Genomic DNA, 17,721 nt, shown 5'->3' with positions numbered 1-17,721 from the left:
TTTTCGGAAGTATAGCCTACCAAGCAGTATGACTTTTTAAACAATTTTAAACGTTCAATTTTTTAGAATGAAATTTCGATATGTTAACAATGAAATCGGGTTCTCTTCGGAAGTCTAGCCTACCAAGGTGTATAACTTAAAAAACAATATGTAGAGTTCGATTTTTTAGATTAAAATTTTGATATGTTAATAATGAAATTTGGTTATCTTCAAAACTCTAGCCTACCAAGTAGTATGATTTTTTATACAATTTGCGATGTTCGATTTTTTAGAATAAAATTTCAAATATGTTAATAATGAAAACAGGGTTGTTTTTGAAAGTCCAGCCAACAAGGAGTATGACTTTTTGACTAATCTTTACCGTTCATTCTCAGAATTATTAAAAAGTAGTAGAATGAAAATACTTTTAACATAAACACAAATGTAATGCTTTTCAGAAAATACAATCCTCAAATCAACCACAACTACAAATAGATATAGATTCAGCCTCCTCGATTTCTCTCTTACTAGGTTTTTATTTTATCAATTCGATGCCACTTTATTGTCGGTAGAAATAAAAACACAACTAGAAAGCAAGATACCAATTAATTATGCCAATTTAGAGGCCCCAAAACATAAAATCTGCAAAGTTGATTAGGTTGAAGTGGGCCAGGTTTCAAGGGTTCGAGTGAATTCGTCCAAGCACCTGTTGTTCAACTCTACGTTGCCAAAGATCTCCTTCATGGCCCATGCATTTGACCTTATTGACTCACCTTCTTTCTCCACCATCACTCGCCTAATCAACTCCGCCACTGAGTCACTCGTAAACGATCCGTCTCGTTCGTCCCTCGGTATCTCCAACCCGACCCGCTTATCATGCATTAGTCTGGCGTTCAGCGGTTGGTCTGAATAAGCACCCGAAAACAAAATCAAAACCCGCCCAAATTGTAGTGCCTCAACAACTGAACTCCAACCGCAATGAGTTAGGAAACCTCCGACCGATGCATGAGCTAGAATCTTAAGTTGTGGGGCCCAACCCCTCCAGACCAAGCCTCGATCCTCCACTCGAGTTTGAAAGCCGGGTGGAATGATATCAGCCCCCAACACACCCTCCACTAACGGGCGATTGTTGACCACCCAGATAAAGGGCAACCCGGATTTCTCTATCCCATGTGCCAACTCGTGCATCAACTCTAGACTCGGAGTCACCTCAGTGCCGAATGCGATGTAAACCACCGAGTTCGGTTTCTTATTTTCGAGCCAACCTCTCAGCACTTCCCACGTCTCATCCCCTCGATCGTCAGCGACGCCGTGCTGATGCGGCGCTGAGACTGGCGGCAGCAGCCCGAGTGGAACAACTGGTTTGCCGTAGATCTTCCTGAGCAGACTCACAGCGTCAGATTCGAACTCGGTGCAGCTCCGCATGGTCACAAAATTACAATCTTGAATCGAACCCGCGAGTCTGTGAAAATCGGAGACCTCGTCGTCCATGCAATCCCAATGGCTCACCACCTCATGCAGCTTAAAAGCAACGTTGGAAGGATAGTCGACCCACTCGGGGACGACAGTAAAGTCCTCCGGCCGCCTGCGTTTATTGCCAAGTAACTCGGACGGAGGACCGCCGAAAGCCAAGGAATTGGCGTTGGTGACACTGAAGTAGACTGAGTTGACTCCAAGCTGAGTGGCGACTTGGGGAACCCAGTAGCAATTGAAGTCGTGGACGATCCAGTTGACGCCCGAGTGTTCGATGAAATGGGTGACTGAAGGCTTGAGCAAGTCGTTCGCTTTTTTGAGGTAAGGGACTTTGTTGATTGGTAGCTCGGAGGTGGACTCAGCGGATTCCGGTAAGCCGTCGACGGTAGGGAGAGGAAGCTCGACGAAATCGATGAGCGGGGAAAAGGAGGAGGATCGGAGACGAGTGATGTTTTTGGGGGTGGAGATGAAGGAGATTCGGTGACCCTTTTGAGCTAAGAACTTGGAGACCTCGAAATATGACATTAGGTGGCCGTACGCTAGCCATGGGAACATGGCTATGTGAAGTTTCTTCTGATCTTTGCTCTCCATGTGTTCGACGATTGGGTGTGAGAGGAGAAACTCTCGGCTATTGATATCAGAAGTTGTAATTAAAGGAAAAGGATCCTCGCCAGATCTTTTTCTTAGGGATATGGGAATCCTGTAATCGTATATGTTATCATGTATTGTGCGGTCAAAAATAATTTAAGGTTTAAAATTTAAAATTAAATATAAATAGTACCTAACGAAATCTGATCACACAATGTACGATGAAATGACACAATTACGAGATTCCTAAAAAAATAATCTGACGAAGATCCTTTTTCGTAATTAAAGGGTACTCTTGGCATGACGATTACGAATTGATAAGTTACTGGTAAATCAGCGGTTACAATTCATTTAATATTGCAAGTTATTGGCGATATTTATTCTTTGGATCCCTCACGGTGTATTTGACATTGCAAGATGCTCGCAATAATTATTCTTTGTGTTGGTTACTAGAGAATTGCTTTTATGGTATTAGTAAGGGTGTTTTAACTAAACATTTTCGATAATGTTCACTCTTAACGAAAAATGATATTTTTACTCTAAAAAGTCATTTCTGGTACTATTCACTTACAACACATTTTTGTCTTTTTTATTAACACTCAAAATTTTCAAACTCTTTTTATTAGTTTTGCTTATTAATAATGAGAATTTCAGTATATCTATAAAGAAAAAAAATTTGCAATTAACAATTTAACGATTTGTAGTCTGAATTTAAATTTAGGCAAATTTTCTTTTGATAATCTTTATTCTTGAGAAACACTTTAAAAGAAACTCTTATTTAGTTATCATTGCAATTATATAACTTGGTTACATGCATGCATGAACTATTAAACACGTGAGTGGTAGACGTAAGCAAGAACTGGAGGTTCGACTGGTTGGCTTAGAATATCTTGCATTCCATCCCAAGTGATTGGTTGCCGGTTCCCAACAACATTCAAGGGGAAGAATTTAACATATCTTTACCAAGGAGTCAAAGACGGATTGTCACATCCCGGCCCTGGTCCACCATATCTCGGGCCCGCTCCACCACCGTAGCACGATATTATCCGTTTTGGGCCCCGACTACGCCCTCACGGTTTTGTTTATGAGAACATTGTGAGTGTAGAAAATATGTAGTAATTAATGAAAGAAAACCGGGCCCGCTCCACCACCGTAGCACGATATAGCGAGCTAACAAACATTGTGAGTGTAGAAAATATGTAGTAATTAATGAAAAACGTTTTAACACACCATAATCATTTATATATAATGAATTAGTACAATATTTTACACTTTATACATTGCATGGTAAAATATATGAGTGACTTAGTACCACATAGAGTTCCTATGAGGTTCAAAATTTTCACTATCTTCATCATCTCTATGTGTAGAGTAAGTGTATTGTGAAGAGTAGTCATCAAATGATAAATCCACAAAATAGTTTTGCCTGTAATTGTTAACATGCCACCCATATGGATCCGAGATTGGTTGACGTTGTCCATAAGCAAAATCATTTGAAGATTGAGTCTCAGATTCTTTCCATGAGTTGCTCGATTCCATCCCAACAGGAATGAGATATGAAGGGTAGGGAAATGGTTGGTTATGAGTATAACCATAGTTATTACTTCCCACTCCAACAGAGTCCGAACTTATAGATAACGAGTCATCTTCTTGACTTGACCAAGTTCTCTTGCCACTTTCTTTAAGAGTATAGTTTTTCCCTATGGCACTGGTCCTGCCCGCCTACTGCCATGGTCCTCATCCTGTGTTACATGCGTGAAGTTTGCCTCACCAGTGAATGGGCTCATAAATTCGGAAGGTGGTCCAACATAGTTTTCATATCCACCATTACCTCCAGCTCCACTATATCCTTCATCATTCCTACCTCCGGTGGTAGGTGAGTCTCCTGATTTTGTACTAGAGTTATCATTAGTATCAGCAGGATCTTGTGGTTGTGTAGGATTGGAAGAAGGTGGAATTCCAGTGTTTCTTGGTCTTGGGCGCAAAAATTCTTCCAAAGAGTCAGCGCTGCTAGATCTCACCTCCTCCTCTAATACTCTTTCTATATTTATCCATTCATTACGTGCTTCTCCAGTAACTCTTAGAGCTGGGTTGCCTTCATCATCATCTAAATGAAAAGGTCTAATCCATTGATAAAGTTGGTTACCCTCTGTATCATCATCTTCAGCAACAATATCAAACACATCTAGTGGGTCACCACGGTAGACATGATCTATTTCTGCTTCCTTATCTCGAATTTGAAGCTTCATGTTGTAGTAGCAATAAACTAATTTTTTCCAACCTACTATGAGCCAACCTATTTCTTTAATTTGTGTGTATGAGTGCAAATGTACTCCAATTTCTTTCACAAGCAGATGAGGAAGTTGTTTGTGATAATACTTTGATTGCTAACTTTCTCATAGTTGGTCCATCTGTCTCATACATGATCCACCATTAAGCTATAATGAAAAACAATGTTGATAAGCCTAATAACTCCAACAAATTCTATTATAAACTGATAGTGAAATATGTTTACACTCACTAGGAGACATTTTTGTTCGAGCAGCAACTGATGTTGGTTCTCCAAAAGTTCTTCTTGCATCTTTAAACCATGTTAGCTGAATTCAATAAATCGTGCTAGTTTAATTCAACAATGTAATTATTATAATTTAAGTAATTGTGTACCTCATTTCCAAATTTGTCAACTGCTGGTGATGCAGGGTCTAATTTAGAGTATACATTATGTACAACATGTATAAGGGTACCATCATCTCCAACACTGGGTCTGTATTGGTATCGAGGATTTAAATAATAAGCTATTCAAAGAAACACATACTTTAATAAGAAAAATAATACTTATGCAACTAAAGAAATGAATTGCAACTTATGACATAATTTATACATGTTGCATGCAAATCGTGGTATAATGTTTTATACCATCAGTAATCAATTATCTTTATGACCCACCTTGCACCGTGTTTTCTTTCCAAGTCTTCCTTCACTACCCGCATCAACTCGTATATTGCCCCCATAGTAGGATACACTTATGTGTTAACGATTCGTAAAACTTTGTAAAGAGGTTCAAACACTTGGCACACATGTTTTGATTGAGTCCAAAAATCATGATCAAGCATTATACTTGCCACTATACAACCTACATTTGAGCGGCTAAAATTGTGGTTAGCCCAATCGTCACTAGTGAATAGTTGCTTCAACCCTGTTTTCTTTTTAAGTAGGCTGTCTAATGCAATATAGTTGGTGGCGAATCGAGTGGTAGCTGGACGAATAATTTCTCCTTTGCAAAATTCACGCATCTTTGCCAACAACCAACTGTGATTATAAATATAATTTGTGATCGTTCTAGTTCTTTTTACGACATTAGCAATATTCTCTCTTCCCCATTACCTCAAACATGAGATCAATACAATGTGCTGCACATGATGTCCAAAACACATTATGATGCTTCATTAACTTTTTCCAGCTTTGACAAATGCAGAACCATTGTCGGTCACGACTTGGACAACATTATGCTCTCCCACCACCATGATTACATCCCTCAATAATTTGTAAATATACTTGTAGTTCTTTATATGGTCTGAAGCATCAACAGACTTTAAAAAAATTGTCTTTCCCTTGGAGTATACCATGAAGTTTATGATAGACAATCTGGTCGGGCCAGTCCATCCGTCACACATGATTGTGCAACAATTAGTTTCCCACTTTGACCTCAACTTGTTAACATACTCGCCAATGTTTTTATACTCCATTTCCAAATTTTTTTTTCTTACCTCATAGGGAGTGGGAGGTTGTACTCCAACACCAGCTTGTTGACATCCCAATACCATATTTTTGAAATGATGTGATGATGCCTTCTCAGCAGGGACATTTTCATAGATAAAGAACTTGCTAATTAGACGCCCCATTCCCTCCTTCACATTACCTCCAGTGAAATAACTCCAAACACTCTTTTAACGTTCTTTGGATGACTTATATAAACTTGGGGCTATTGGTGGTGTTGGTTGTGATTCTCTAACACTTGCTCCCTGTCTCATTTGTGCACCACCACTTGTCCCGGAACCTTGTGCTCTATTAGGAATTTTATGAAGGTGTTCTCTTTCCCATATTGACTGTTTAGAGGCACATAATGCTTGTTTGAAATTGCGTCGTTCTTCAGGTCCTATGTCATCATCACATTCGTCCTCATCGTCATCATCATCACTGTCAACCGCTTCACCAATGACTTCTCCTCGTAGCCCAGCTCGAATATTTTCCATTCCATGTGTTTTCTTTTCCTTTTGGTGTTTTTTATTTTTTAATAATGTGGTGATGAATACCTTCACTTATGCGGGGGACATTATCGCATCGTTGGACATTATTTCCTGGATCTAATCCACTAAGATGATACTTAAGTCGTGTCACTCCGCCACTCTTCATTACCCGACCACAATATTTGCAAATTGTGCCATGTTTGTTTCCGTCTATTAGGTCTCCATGTTCCCAAGCTGGATCACGTTTAGTAACTCCACTAGACATCTTAAACGTACCTATATTTATTTTTCATGGAAATTAGGCAATTATTGTTTGGCCAAAAAATATAGTAGTGATGGTTATATAAGAGAACCTAAATAATAAAGTTATTCTACAGAAGAATTAAATAGGAAGTAAAGAAAATGATTGTAAGAATTTAAGTAATTATAAAAATAATATGGAATAATAAAACCTAATATTAATGAATAATAATCCAATTTGATAATAAAATAATAAATAACATTAAAATATTAAAATTATCCTAGGGAATAATTATACAACATTACTTAATTACTTCAAAAAATTAACATGCAAGTATTATTTGGTTCTTAGATCACATGCACGGGTCCACACAAATTTTTTTGTTGTTGTATAAATTACAATAATATAAATATAAGTTTGTAAACTTACCTTAAATATGGAACCCTTTGTGTAAATGCCAAATAGAATCTGCGTGAACCAACAATAAAATAATAATTACACAAATGTAACAAAATGTGATGAAAACATATAAAGTCTTTAATAATGAATTAAGAGACAATAAACACACATGTAAGTGACCAAATAAAAAATAGAAAAATTAAAAACCACATGCCATTGACTAAGTAATTAATTGACACAACTTAAAATATAATACCACCAAAAATTTGGAATAGATAATAACAAACATGCAAATTAAATAACAATAATGAATGAGAATAACTTAGTTTTTTTTAACTTGGGGGGAAATTGAGGTTGATAGATGTTGAGAATAACATGAGCATTATGTTTTGTTTTGGAGAGATGTTGAGAATAAGGGACGGCATGGGATCATTTGATTTCATTTGTATATATAGAAATAGAACTACCTAGCCATATATATAGAAATAGAACTACCTAGCCATATATATAGAAATATGACTACAACTAATTAGTTAGGTGAGTAGTTCAAAAGTAGATACTTGAAAAGAAATTGTCAAAGATTCATTGTCATGTGCAAATTTGTTTCTTACAAAAAGAATTCAAAACAAAACCATATATATAAATATTTTGGCATATTTTCACAAAAACATAAGTGATATGGTGGTCAAGGTGTTGAAGGAGTAAAATGGGAGGGGTTCGAATCCCCTTGGTGATTTTTTAAATATAGAAATTTATTCTAGATAATAAATATTAGCTTGCAAGCCTTGCAGACATCTTAACGACCATATAAATATTACAGGCTGAATATGTAATCACAAACACATTTGTAACAAGTTGGATAAGGCCCATGTGCGTGGTTGACAAATGGAGGGGTTCGAATCCCTATGTGCTCAAGATTAAGATTTTTTAGCATTTTTCAAGTATTTTTTGGTTTCATCTCGCGATATTATAGATAATATCGCGATATATTGCCCAAATAATGTATTAAAATGCTGAAAACAATTTTCTTATCATAGATAGTCCAATAATATAAATGTACAAATAAATTGAATAGGCAACAATAATTGGAAAATGATGCTTGCACTATAAACCACAAAGACTAATACATGCAAAAACAAAAAAAAAAGAGTGAACAAAAGTCTTCAACTTTTGACAATTTCACACAACTTTAAGACTTTTGTATGCTCACGTACACGAAGGTAGATTGCCAACCGTCCTTTTACCATGTCTTTCCAATCTCTTTTTATTTATGCGATCACGATTAAACCACATCAATATGTCTTATTATTTTTATAAAAAAATTAATAAAAAATGTTGACGTAATTTAATCGTAACCGCACAATATAAAAGATAATGAAAAAAACATGGTAAAGGAAGGGCAGACAATCTGCCTCCCACGCACACAGCCTTCGGCTACGAAGAAGGCTGTCACGGCTGTCACACTCTGCTTTCTGTCACTTTTGAAAACATTGACATCTAGCAGAAAAGTCTACTGGTTTGCAAATCACAAAAGGGTATTTGGACAGGAACGGTAGCTTTTCTGGGTAAACAAATTATTCGAATTGGATTGAAGAACCGAGGAAAGTTCTACTGGTTCAGTGGTTTTTCCAGCAACAAAGCACATTTCTTCCTCTTTTTTCGCCATTCTGACCATTTCTAAGTTGGAGAATAAATGGATAATCACCTAACCATTCGTTAAAGAAAAACGGTTGCATTAGAAAATCCTCCTGCACTCATAAAACGATAATAATATTACATCAAAAATACCAGAATTCTTACCAGCATTGGGTTTTTAGCTATGAAGCATGTATACGGATACGGATACGGTGATACGATACGACACGGCGATACAAAAAATCTTTAAAAATTAAGATACGATACGCTATGGATACGGCAAATAAAAATGTATGTAGCAACAAAAATATATATTTTAAAACATAATTCATCATTCAAATTCAAGTACAATTTGAGTTGTTAGAGAAGAAAAGTTCAAAATCTAATCCTCTTTATACAGTAGAAGAAGTGTGAAAGTCGTATTCATGGTTTTAATTAGAGGGAAGCTCTTTGTATTCAACAACTTTCAATTATAGATGTCTTCTATTAACTTTCTCCTCCTCATTACCTTTTTTGAAAGTGTAAATATATCCTAAAAGCAGGATATGTGTATCCTAAATGTAAAATACACGTATCTATCATGTCAAATTCGTGTCCATCAACTAGGATACATTTCAGACGAGTATCCGAGAGTATCGGATAAGTATCGTATCCGATCAAGTATCAGATACGGGATACAGGACCAAACAGAAGTATCTGTGCATCATAGGTTTTTAGATGAGCCTATAGGTGTAAAATTCTCATCAGAATTACCAAGATTTTTCCTGAAACTTTTCTTTATCTTCGTGAGAATCAGAAGATGAACTCGAGCATCCTCCTCCAATAAATGCCTGCATAAAGCCCCCATTAAATTCAATTAGTGTTTAAAAATTAAAACATTCAAAAGCAATATTTGTGATACTTTTTACTTGTTATTTTAAAAAAGCATGCTCAAGAAACCTCTAGCCTCTCAGAAAAGGTCATCAAACCATATAGAACCACAAACACAAAGCACATAAGAAATGCAAAGATGCAGATTTTCAAGGAAGCTTAACAACCTCCAGGAGCAAGAAAAAAATGCAAGATGGATTCGTACAAAATGCTACAAACAATAAGCAAATTCATGTCCATTTTAACATGAATACAGTAGCAACATTACCTGCCATTCCAGTCAGAGTGAAACCTATGAAAAGGATGAACAATAGTTTTATTTAAATATTTAAATATATTTATGTTTTGCTTAATTACCAATATTATATACATAACAGCCAATTTATTTTGACCTTATCAATTAGATAAGGAGTTATCTCCTCTTAAATATAAAACGTGGGATTCCTTTTCTATATAGAGAAGATGATCATGTTATTAAGCATATTCAAACTGTTTTGTCCTTTTCACTTTGAATTTGCTTTACGTTTTGACTAAATATTTATGCTGATAAATATTCAAACGTTTTGACTAATATATATTAATAACATGTAAAACAGTCCATATACATAGAAAAGCATAAGATGTATACATACCGTTTTGCCCTTTTCCATGGGATTACTTTATGTTTTGGTTTTTCCGTTTTGTCTTACTTTCAAGCTCTCATTAATCTCTCAAATTCTCAACGTCTTTTTCTCTCTAGTATATATAGCAGTCATTGGATACAATGAAAGTATGGGAAAAAATATATATACTATCGGATATATAGTTTTGAAAAGCAACATATTGAGAGGGTGTGAGTTTGAAGGTTCTTCCACTGTGCAAGGAAGAACTTTATCAGAAGAAAAAGGTTCTGGGCTGTTTTATCCTGGGGACGACGTGGTGTTTGTGAACTGCTTGCACACTTTGGGCAAAACCGCGAAACGTCTTAAAGAGAGCGACTTAGTCCGCGACTCATCCCAAGAATCATTCACCACACAAGGCTTTTACATTTTTCGGGTAACTTCGTTCCTTTCCATTTCAGTTTACAACACAATAGGTAGCAAATCTTTCCGCCTCATTTCAACCTCGTGAACAGGAATCGTCTCTATTTCCATCTCTTCGTCGGTAAGATCTTTACTAAAATTTAGCTCACCAACAACAGACGGCCTCATTGTATAGAAATATATCTAAGACATAAATGAAAGGATCACAAACACATTTGACAATGGTGATAAGCAAAGGGATCTCGCTGTCAAAATATAAAAGGTGCCTTAGACTTTTGCCATATTGGAATCCTTCCGGATTGATCTGAACCTCAGCATTCGAGAGGTACACGTGAGATCGTTCAAGGGGTTTTGCCAACTCGTTACTACTACAAAAAAGACCGTCACTGGTGAAGCACAAACCGACAAGAAATTCAATTTTTGTAAAAAATTTGGTAAAAATCAGACATAAAACAATGGAACGTCGGATTAAAATAGCAACACCATTGCTAGCGTCACAGATGTCGGTTTTTCCGCTTAATATGCCACAAAGAAGCGAAAGTCGGTTTAAAGCGACGTGCCCCTTTGACATGATGTCGGTCATATCCGACATCAGAAAATATCCAATCCAAGGTCGGTTTAAACAGACATTGTGATAAAAATAAACAAATAAAATATCCCAATGTATTAAAATATTCATGCTACTGACGTTCCTAACAGACAAGGATTGTCTGCCCTCCTTTTTTCCATGCCCTCATGTTTTGTGTGGTCACGGTTAAGCCACATTAACATTATATATTTTTTTTTATAAAAATAATAAGACAAAAATGAATAGTAATATAAAATGTTGACGTGGCTTAACCGTGATCACACAAACATCAGGGCATGGAAAAAAGGAGGGCAAACAATCTTTGTCCGTTCCTAACCGAAATCAACAAACAATTAAATAAATAAACTAAGCAAACTGCTGACGGTCTTAATTGACACCACCTTTCTTAATATATCCCCAACATCATTGTCATCATAGTCAGAACTATCAACTTTGTCAATATCGTATTGTTTCCCAAGTATAATCCCAGAAATGCCTTCCTCTCTTTCAGGCCAATCGTTTCTTCGGCAAACATCCACAAAATGAAAACAAAGGAAAAAACAAATAATACATGTATATACCTTTAGCACAGAGGGTTCCAAGAATCCGAATAAAAAATCCCTAAATCTGAAAGGCATCGTTTCCCGAAACTAAAAAACAAAACGCATCAAACATGCACAAAAACGATCTGAAAAACAAACGCATCAAACATGCAAAATTCACCTGAAAACGACGGATTAGATGGATCTCAACCAAGTTCGAAGTGAATCCAAAATGGGCACAAAATTTCTGAAATCAAAAACCAAAGAACATGAGATACTAACAAAAGCCATCCAAAAAAAATGGAAAATCAAAACCTTGTGCGGCAACAAACATGCCGAACTTACTTGGAAAACCCAAATCAAACCAATCAAAAACCCAAAAAAATTATTGGAATCAAACCAAAAAAGCAGAGAAATTAACAACCCTTACTACTAATTGAAGAACAACTAAGTAAAACGGTTAATATTTTCAACAACGACGCAGGACGATGAAGAAAACAGAAGCCAAGGCGGAGAAAAACGGACGGCGAAAAACAAAAGAATTGGAGATATGTGAGAGAGAATAGCTGAAACCAAAAGAAAGATCCAGAACAACTAAAGCCAAAACATCCACCGATCATGGAGGAATCAAAAGGGCAAGACTGCACTTTCACTGTACAGAAGCCGAGATAAAGCGATTTGAGACAATTATTTTGAGGGTATTTTCGTCACTTTACTGTTAATAAATAGTAACACTTGAGTTTGGGTTTTAGTATATATAAATGTATGCGTGACTACATCTACGATCGGGTACATAATTACAGAGGTTTGTAAAGAAGGTGACTTAAGAGAGTTAGCATACGTTCTTTTCTTGCATGAATTCATGTCGGAAGCTCTGTGTGCTCACTCTCTGTCACCTACCATCCTTAAACCTCCATCTCAGTATTATCTCTCTCAACAACATACAAGATGATACATACATGCATATATACACACACTATCGTTTGACACCATAGTTTGATACTTAAATCCCAAAATGTAAGAGATTATCCAATTCGAAACAGGAAAACCTAAAATATGTCAATAATTATGCACCCAAATCATGTATGTCAATAATTGATATTAAAGCTAAATAAAATTGAGTGGCTTGTGAGATATGTTGGATAAGTCCGTTTGCGGACGGCATAATCATAGAAGAATTCTCGAATTTTCTTGTAATGATCTTTACAGTTTGGTATGGAAAATGATTTTCGCTCTGTATTTTACTTGGTATTTTGGTTACAACAGAAAATGCAATCCAACTCGAGACTATCTTAATCATATTAACTCATCTTCCCTCATCCGAACGCTAGCCTCATATTTCCTTTTACCATTAAACTAACCTCCAAATATTAATCACATGCACCGTGATTGATTAAGTGTTTAGATGTTAATTAGTCTCTCACACCATAAAGCAATCCAATAATTCGGCCAAAAGTTACATTTTTTTGTTGAAAAAATGGGGTTAAAACCGTCTTCCAAAAAAAATAAAAAAGGGGTTAAAAGCAAGAGTCCAAACAAACGTAATCAATAACAAATTTAGATGGAGACATCTCAAGTCGATTTTCAAACGAATGAAACTAATTGAACAAGCAATTGACCCTTTATCACAGTGGTGGAAAAGTGTTGAGTCCTTGCATGACGACGTGGGTTCAAACCCGGTGGCTAATCTAATATCTAATCTAACAAAATCTATCATTTAACCAGAAAAAAAAAAAAAAAAACTAATTGAACAAGACCATAAATCGTTAAATTGTCTATTACAAATTTCTTTGTAGACATGTCAAAAGTTCGCATTGTTAATGTCTTAAAAGCAATTCTCGACAAGCCAAAATAATGAGACCAAAGAACAATTATTGCGAGGGACTTACAATGCCAAATGAACTGTGACAGCTGATTTACCACTAGCTTGTCAATTCGTAATCTCCATGCCACTACTAGTACTACCCTTTAATTACAATTTCTGATATCAAAAGCCTGAGAATCTCTGCTCTCACACCCAATCGTCGAACACATGGAAAGCAAAGATCAGAAGAAACTTCAAATAGCCATGTTCCCATGGCTAGCCTACGGCCACCTAATGCCATTTCTCGAGGTCTCCAAGTTCTTGGCTCAAAAGGGTCACCAAATCTCCTTCATCTCCACCCCCAAAAACATCAATCGCCTCCGATCCTCCTCCTTTTCCCCGCTCATCGATTTCGTCGAGCTTCCTCTCCCCGCTGTCGACGGCTTACCGGAATCCGTCGAGTCCACCTCCGAGCTACCAATCAACAAAGTCCCTTACCTCAAAAAAGCATACGACTTGCTCAAGCCTTCAGTCATGCATTTCATCCAGCACTCGGGAGTCAACTGGGTCGTCCATGACTTCATTTGCTACTGGATGCCCAGGGTCGCCACTCAGCTGGGAGTCAACTCGGTCTACTTCAACATCACCAACGCCACTACCTTGGCTTTCTTCGGTCCTCCGTCCGAGTTACTCGGCAATAAACGCAGGGGGCCGGAGGACTTTACGGTCGTCCCCGAGTGGGTCGACTATCCTTCCAACGTTGCTTTTAAATTGCATGAGATGGTGACCCACTGGGATTGCATGGGCGACGAGGTCTCCGATTTTCAGAGACTCGGGCGTACGATTCAAGATTGTAATTTTGTGACTATGCGGAGCTGCACCGAGTTCGAATCTGACGCAGTGAGTCTGCTCAGGAAGATCTACGGCAAACCAGTTGTTCCACTCGGGCTGCTGCCGCCGGTCTCAGCGCCGCAACAGCACGGCGTCGCTGACGATCGAGGGGATGAGACGTGGGAAGTGCTGAGAGGTTGGCTCGAAAATAAGAAACCGAACTCGGTGGTTTACATCGCCCTCGGCACCGAGGTGACTCTGAGTCAAGAGTTGATGCACGAGTTGGCACATGGGATGGAGAAATCCGGGTTGCCTTTTATTTGGGTGGTCAACAATCGCCCGTTAGTGGAAGGCTTGTTGGGCTCCGATATAATTCCACTCGGATTTGAAACCCGAGTAGAGAATCGAGGCTTGGTCTTGAGAGGTTGGGCTCCACAACTTAATATTCTAGGTCATATCTCGGTTGGGGGTTTCCTTACCCATTGTGGTTGGAGTTCAGTTGTCGAGGCACTAGGGTACGGGCGGGCTTTGATTTTGTTTTCAGGTGCTAATTCAGACCAAGGGTTAATCTCTAGACTAATGCACGATAAGCGGGTTGGGTTGGAGATACCGAGGGACGAGCAAGATGGGTCGTTTACGAGTGACTCGGTGGCCGAGTTGACAAGGCGAGTGATGGTGGAGAAAGAAGGTGAGTCCATAAGGTCAAATGCATGGGCCATGAAGGAGATATTTGGCAACGTAGAGTTGAACAACAAGTGCTTGGATGAGTTCACTGGGGTCCTTGAAACTTGGCCCACTTCCTCCTAGTCGATGATAAATTTTTCATTGAATAAGGAATACGACTCAGTATATCAAGTGTTATAATAAAGATTGTTGGATATTTGAAAATTTTCAATCAGTTATATTGTGACACTTGATGTACTGAATTTTGTTTCTGGCATACTGAAAAATATATCCCAATCAACTTTGTAAATTTCATGTGTTTGGGCCTCTTAGTTGGCATAATTAGATTAGTTGCTTACTTTTTAGTTTGTGTTTTTATTTCGACCCACAATAAAGTGTCATTGGATTGGCCTCTCTTAAATTGTAAGTTTGCTTGCAATAATAACAAAGTAAAAGTTGCTTTACATTAAAAGGATGAGGAGTTCGGCTAAGTCACACAATGGGCAACCTAATTTAGTATCGAATTCATCGTTCACGAGATTCGAACCTAAGACCTCTCACTTACAAATGAAGAGAAATAACACTAGACCGTAGTACTAAATGACTTTCTCAAATATTGTTTGAAAGCCCTATATATCAATTGTGTTCACTACTTATATGATAACACGTAATGCAAATCACGAGAAATGGTAAGAAAGGTGGGACTTTATGTCATTTCATATGTTTAGCATAATGTTTTAAAATATTAGCCAAGAATAACGTTAAATTGTGAAGTAATAAATAGTCGTCACCTTAAGATTCTCCGCAAAAGGGTACGTATCAGATTTAAAATATCATTGTATCAAATAAATATAGCTTCCTCTCACATTCATCGCATGTACCATTACCTACTCATTCCAAGAGATAAATAAAGGCGGCATTGACCCAAAGAGAAAAAAGGTGGCTGAATCTCTTGGCGCTGACTGCAGTTGCTCTGGTGTGATGACGATGACATCAGTAGCGCTAGTGGTTAACAGCGGCGGGAGCCCGGGAATCCATGTTAGAAGCTATGTGTGCTCGCTCTCTATCTGTCACCTACCATTCTTAAAGCTCTCTCTCTAAACAACATATAAGATGATACATACACACACACACACACTATCGTTTGACACCATAGTTTGATACTTCAATCCTAAAATGTAAAGAGATTCTGTCCAATCCGAGACACGAAAACCTAAAGTACGTACGTCAATAATTGTCACCTAATGCCATGTTCCCATGGCTAGCCTACAGCCACCTAATGCCATATCTCGAGGTCTCCAAGTTCTTAGCTCAAAAGGGTCACCAAATCCCTTTTATCTCCACCCCCAAAAACATCAATCGTCTTCGGTCCTTCTCTTTTTGGACTAAATTTGCTAACAGACTACACTACGAGGGTTAAATTTTTTTTTTCTCATTGGGACTATCTTCTGATTACCTTGTCACCACGAGTACCATTTATCCGATTGGATCTTTTTTGAAAAGCATTACATATGTGTTTATGAAATAGTTTTGGTAATGAACGTAAAGATTGATTCTAAAAAATCGAACAGTGAAGATTATTTAAAAAGTCATACTACTTGGTGGGCTAGACTTCTGAAGACAATCTCGTTTTTGTTATTAACATATTGAAATTTTATTACTAATAAAAGTGTTTCTTGTAAAAAAAACTTTGTAGTATTGAAACTTTTGGCATGTGTTTCTTTATAAAGCATTTATGTAAGGGTAGTGTTGTTCACATACTTCTTTTTACTTTTTACACTCTTGTTAATTTTTTCCATAGATATCTTCAATTCATTCAATTTTTATATAACTCATAAGTATTTTAAGTTTTTTGACAAACGCAATTAAAATGTTAACTGTGAAAAAAATGCTTTCAACATCCCTAACAAAAATACTATCAGCCATTTCAATTTTCCACATGCATAACTGAATCTCTGTGACATATATGGAAGAGCGGCAACATCTCTTATCCTCGAACGGCATGTCACATCGGATGGCCATTATGCTTCGGATCTCTTCGTCCTTCACAAATGCGATGAATGGGCCAATCAGTGGTGGCGGTTCATGCCCAACGGCACAATCATGCACCTCAATTCTACTCCCTACATGGATGTCAATGAGCGAAGAAATTGAGGTTACACCAAATAATTAATTAACAACGTAATAATAATATGGGAATCACCCAACTAAACAACACAAAATCATGTGAAGCACGTGTATTCCCTTCTCATACCATAAAAAAGTTGGAATTCCAGAGTAGCTAACAAAAAGAGGATCACAAAATCATTCTATATCCGCCGACAGGGAGTGCTGACCAGCAGTGGCTGCCTCTCGATAATCAAAATTACGTACGTACTCCAAGTAGCCACGCATGCGTTATCATGCATGTATAACGCTAAGCTACCTAAGCAAGCTGCCGCGTGATTAGTTAGGTGGCCGCCCTAATAGGTTGGTGTCAATATCAAGGATCATTTTAGCTAAAAATTCTAAACTCATTTTCGGTTTAGTGGTATTTTTTATTAGTTCGTTAGATATATCATCAAAGCAAAAATCAAGGTAAGAAAATGTTAGAACTTTGTCAAAGGTAATTTCTTATGTCCTCGTTAAAGATACCAAATAATTGTACACAACGTGTTAATATGACTCAAATTCATCCTGCAAAAAAATCAATATATATATATAACTGTATGAGTGGGGTTTAGCCGGTCATGTGAATAACGGTTAAATACCCATTAGCGACCCGTTAGTTAATAAATTGTGTTGAAAGATATTTCAAATTCGATTAGTACTAATCACCCAAGATAATACGTTTGGCACAAAAGTAGCACCATAAAACGT

General features: G+C 37.3%; 2 protein-coding genes across 2 annotated transcripts; one reads left to right on the top strand and one right to left on the bottom strand.

The window, feature by feature from the left end:
- Positions 1-633: 633 nt before the first annotated feature.
- LOC103418074 (UDP-glycosyltransferase 91C1-like) lies at positions 634-2,043 on the bottom strand. The gene has a single exon (XM_017327541.3). It carries the CDS (start codon positions 2,041-2,043, stop codon positions 634-636), a length of 1,410 nt encoding a protein of 469 aa, XP_017183030.3.
- An 11,553-nt stretch (positions 2,044-13,596) lies between these two features.
- Positions 13,597-15,006, top strand: LOC108171422 (UDP-glycosyltransferase 91C1-like). The gene has a single exon (XM_017327540.2). The coding sequence runs from the start codon at positions 13,597-13,599 to the stop codon at positions 15,004-15,006; it is 1,410 nt and encodes a 469-aa protein (XP_017183029.2).
- The last annotated feature ends 2,715 nt before the right edge of the window (positions 15,007-17,721 follow it).

This window comes from Malus domestica, chromosome 02 (assembly GCF_042453785.1).
Source record: "Malus domestica chromosome 02, GDT2T_hap1".
NCBI classification, from domain to species: domain Eukaryota; kingdom Viridiplantae; phylum Streptophyta; class Magnoliopsida; order Rosales; family Rosaceae; genus Malus; species Malus domestica.
Note: the sequence above shows the minus strand (reverse complement) of the source record. Positions and strands in the feature narration are given on the sequence as shown.

What these genes read in the sequence shown, in the direction of transcription:
- LOC108171422 (XM_017327540.2), top strand. Translation starts at nt 13,597, where the DNA reads ATGGAAAGCAAAGATCAGAAGAAACTTCAAATAGCCATGTTCCCATGG.
- LOC103418074 (XM_017327541.3), bottom strand. Translation starts at nt 2,043, where the DNA reads ATGGAGAGCAAAGATCAGAAGAAACTTCACATAGCCATGTTCCCATGG.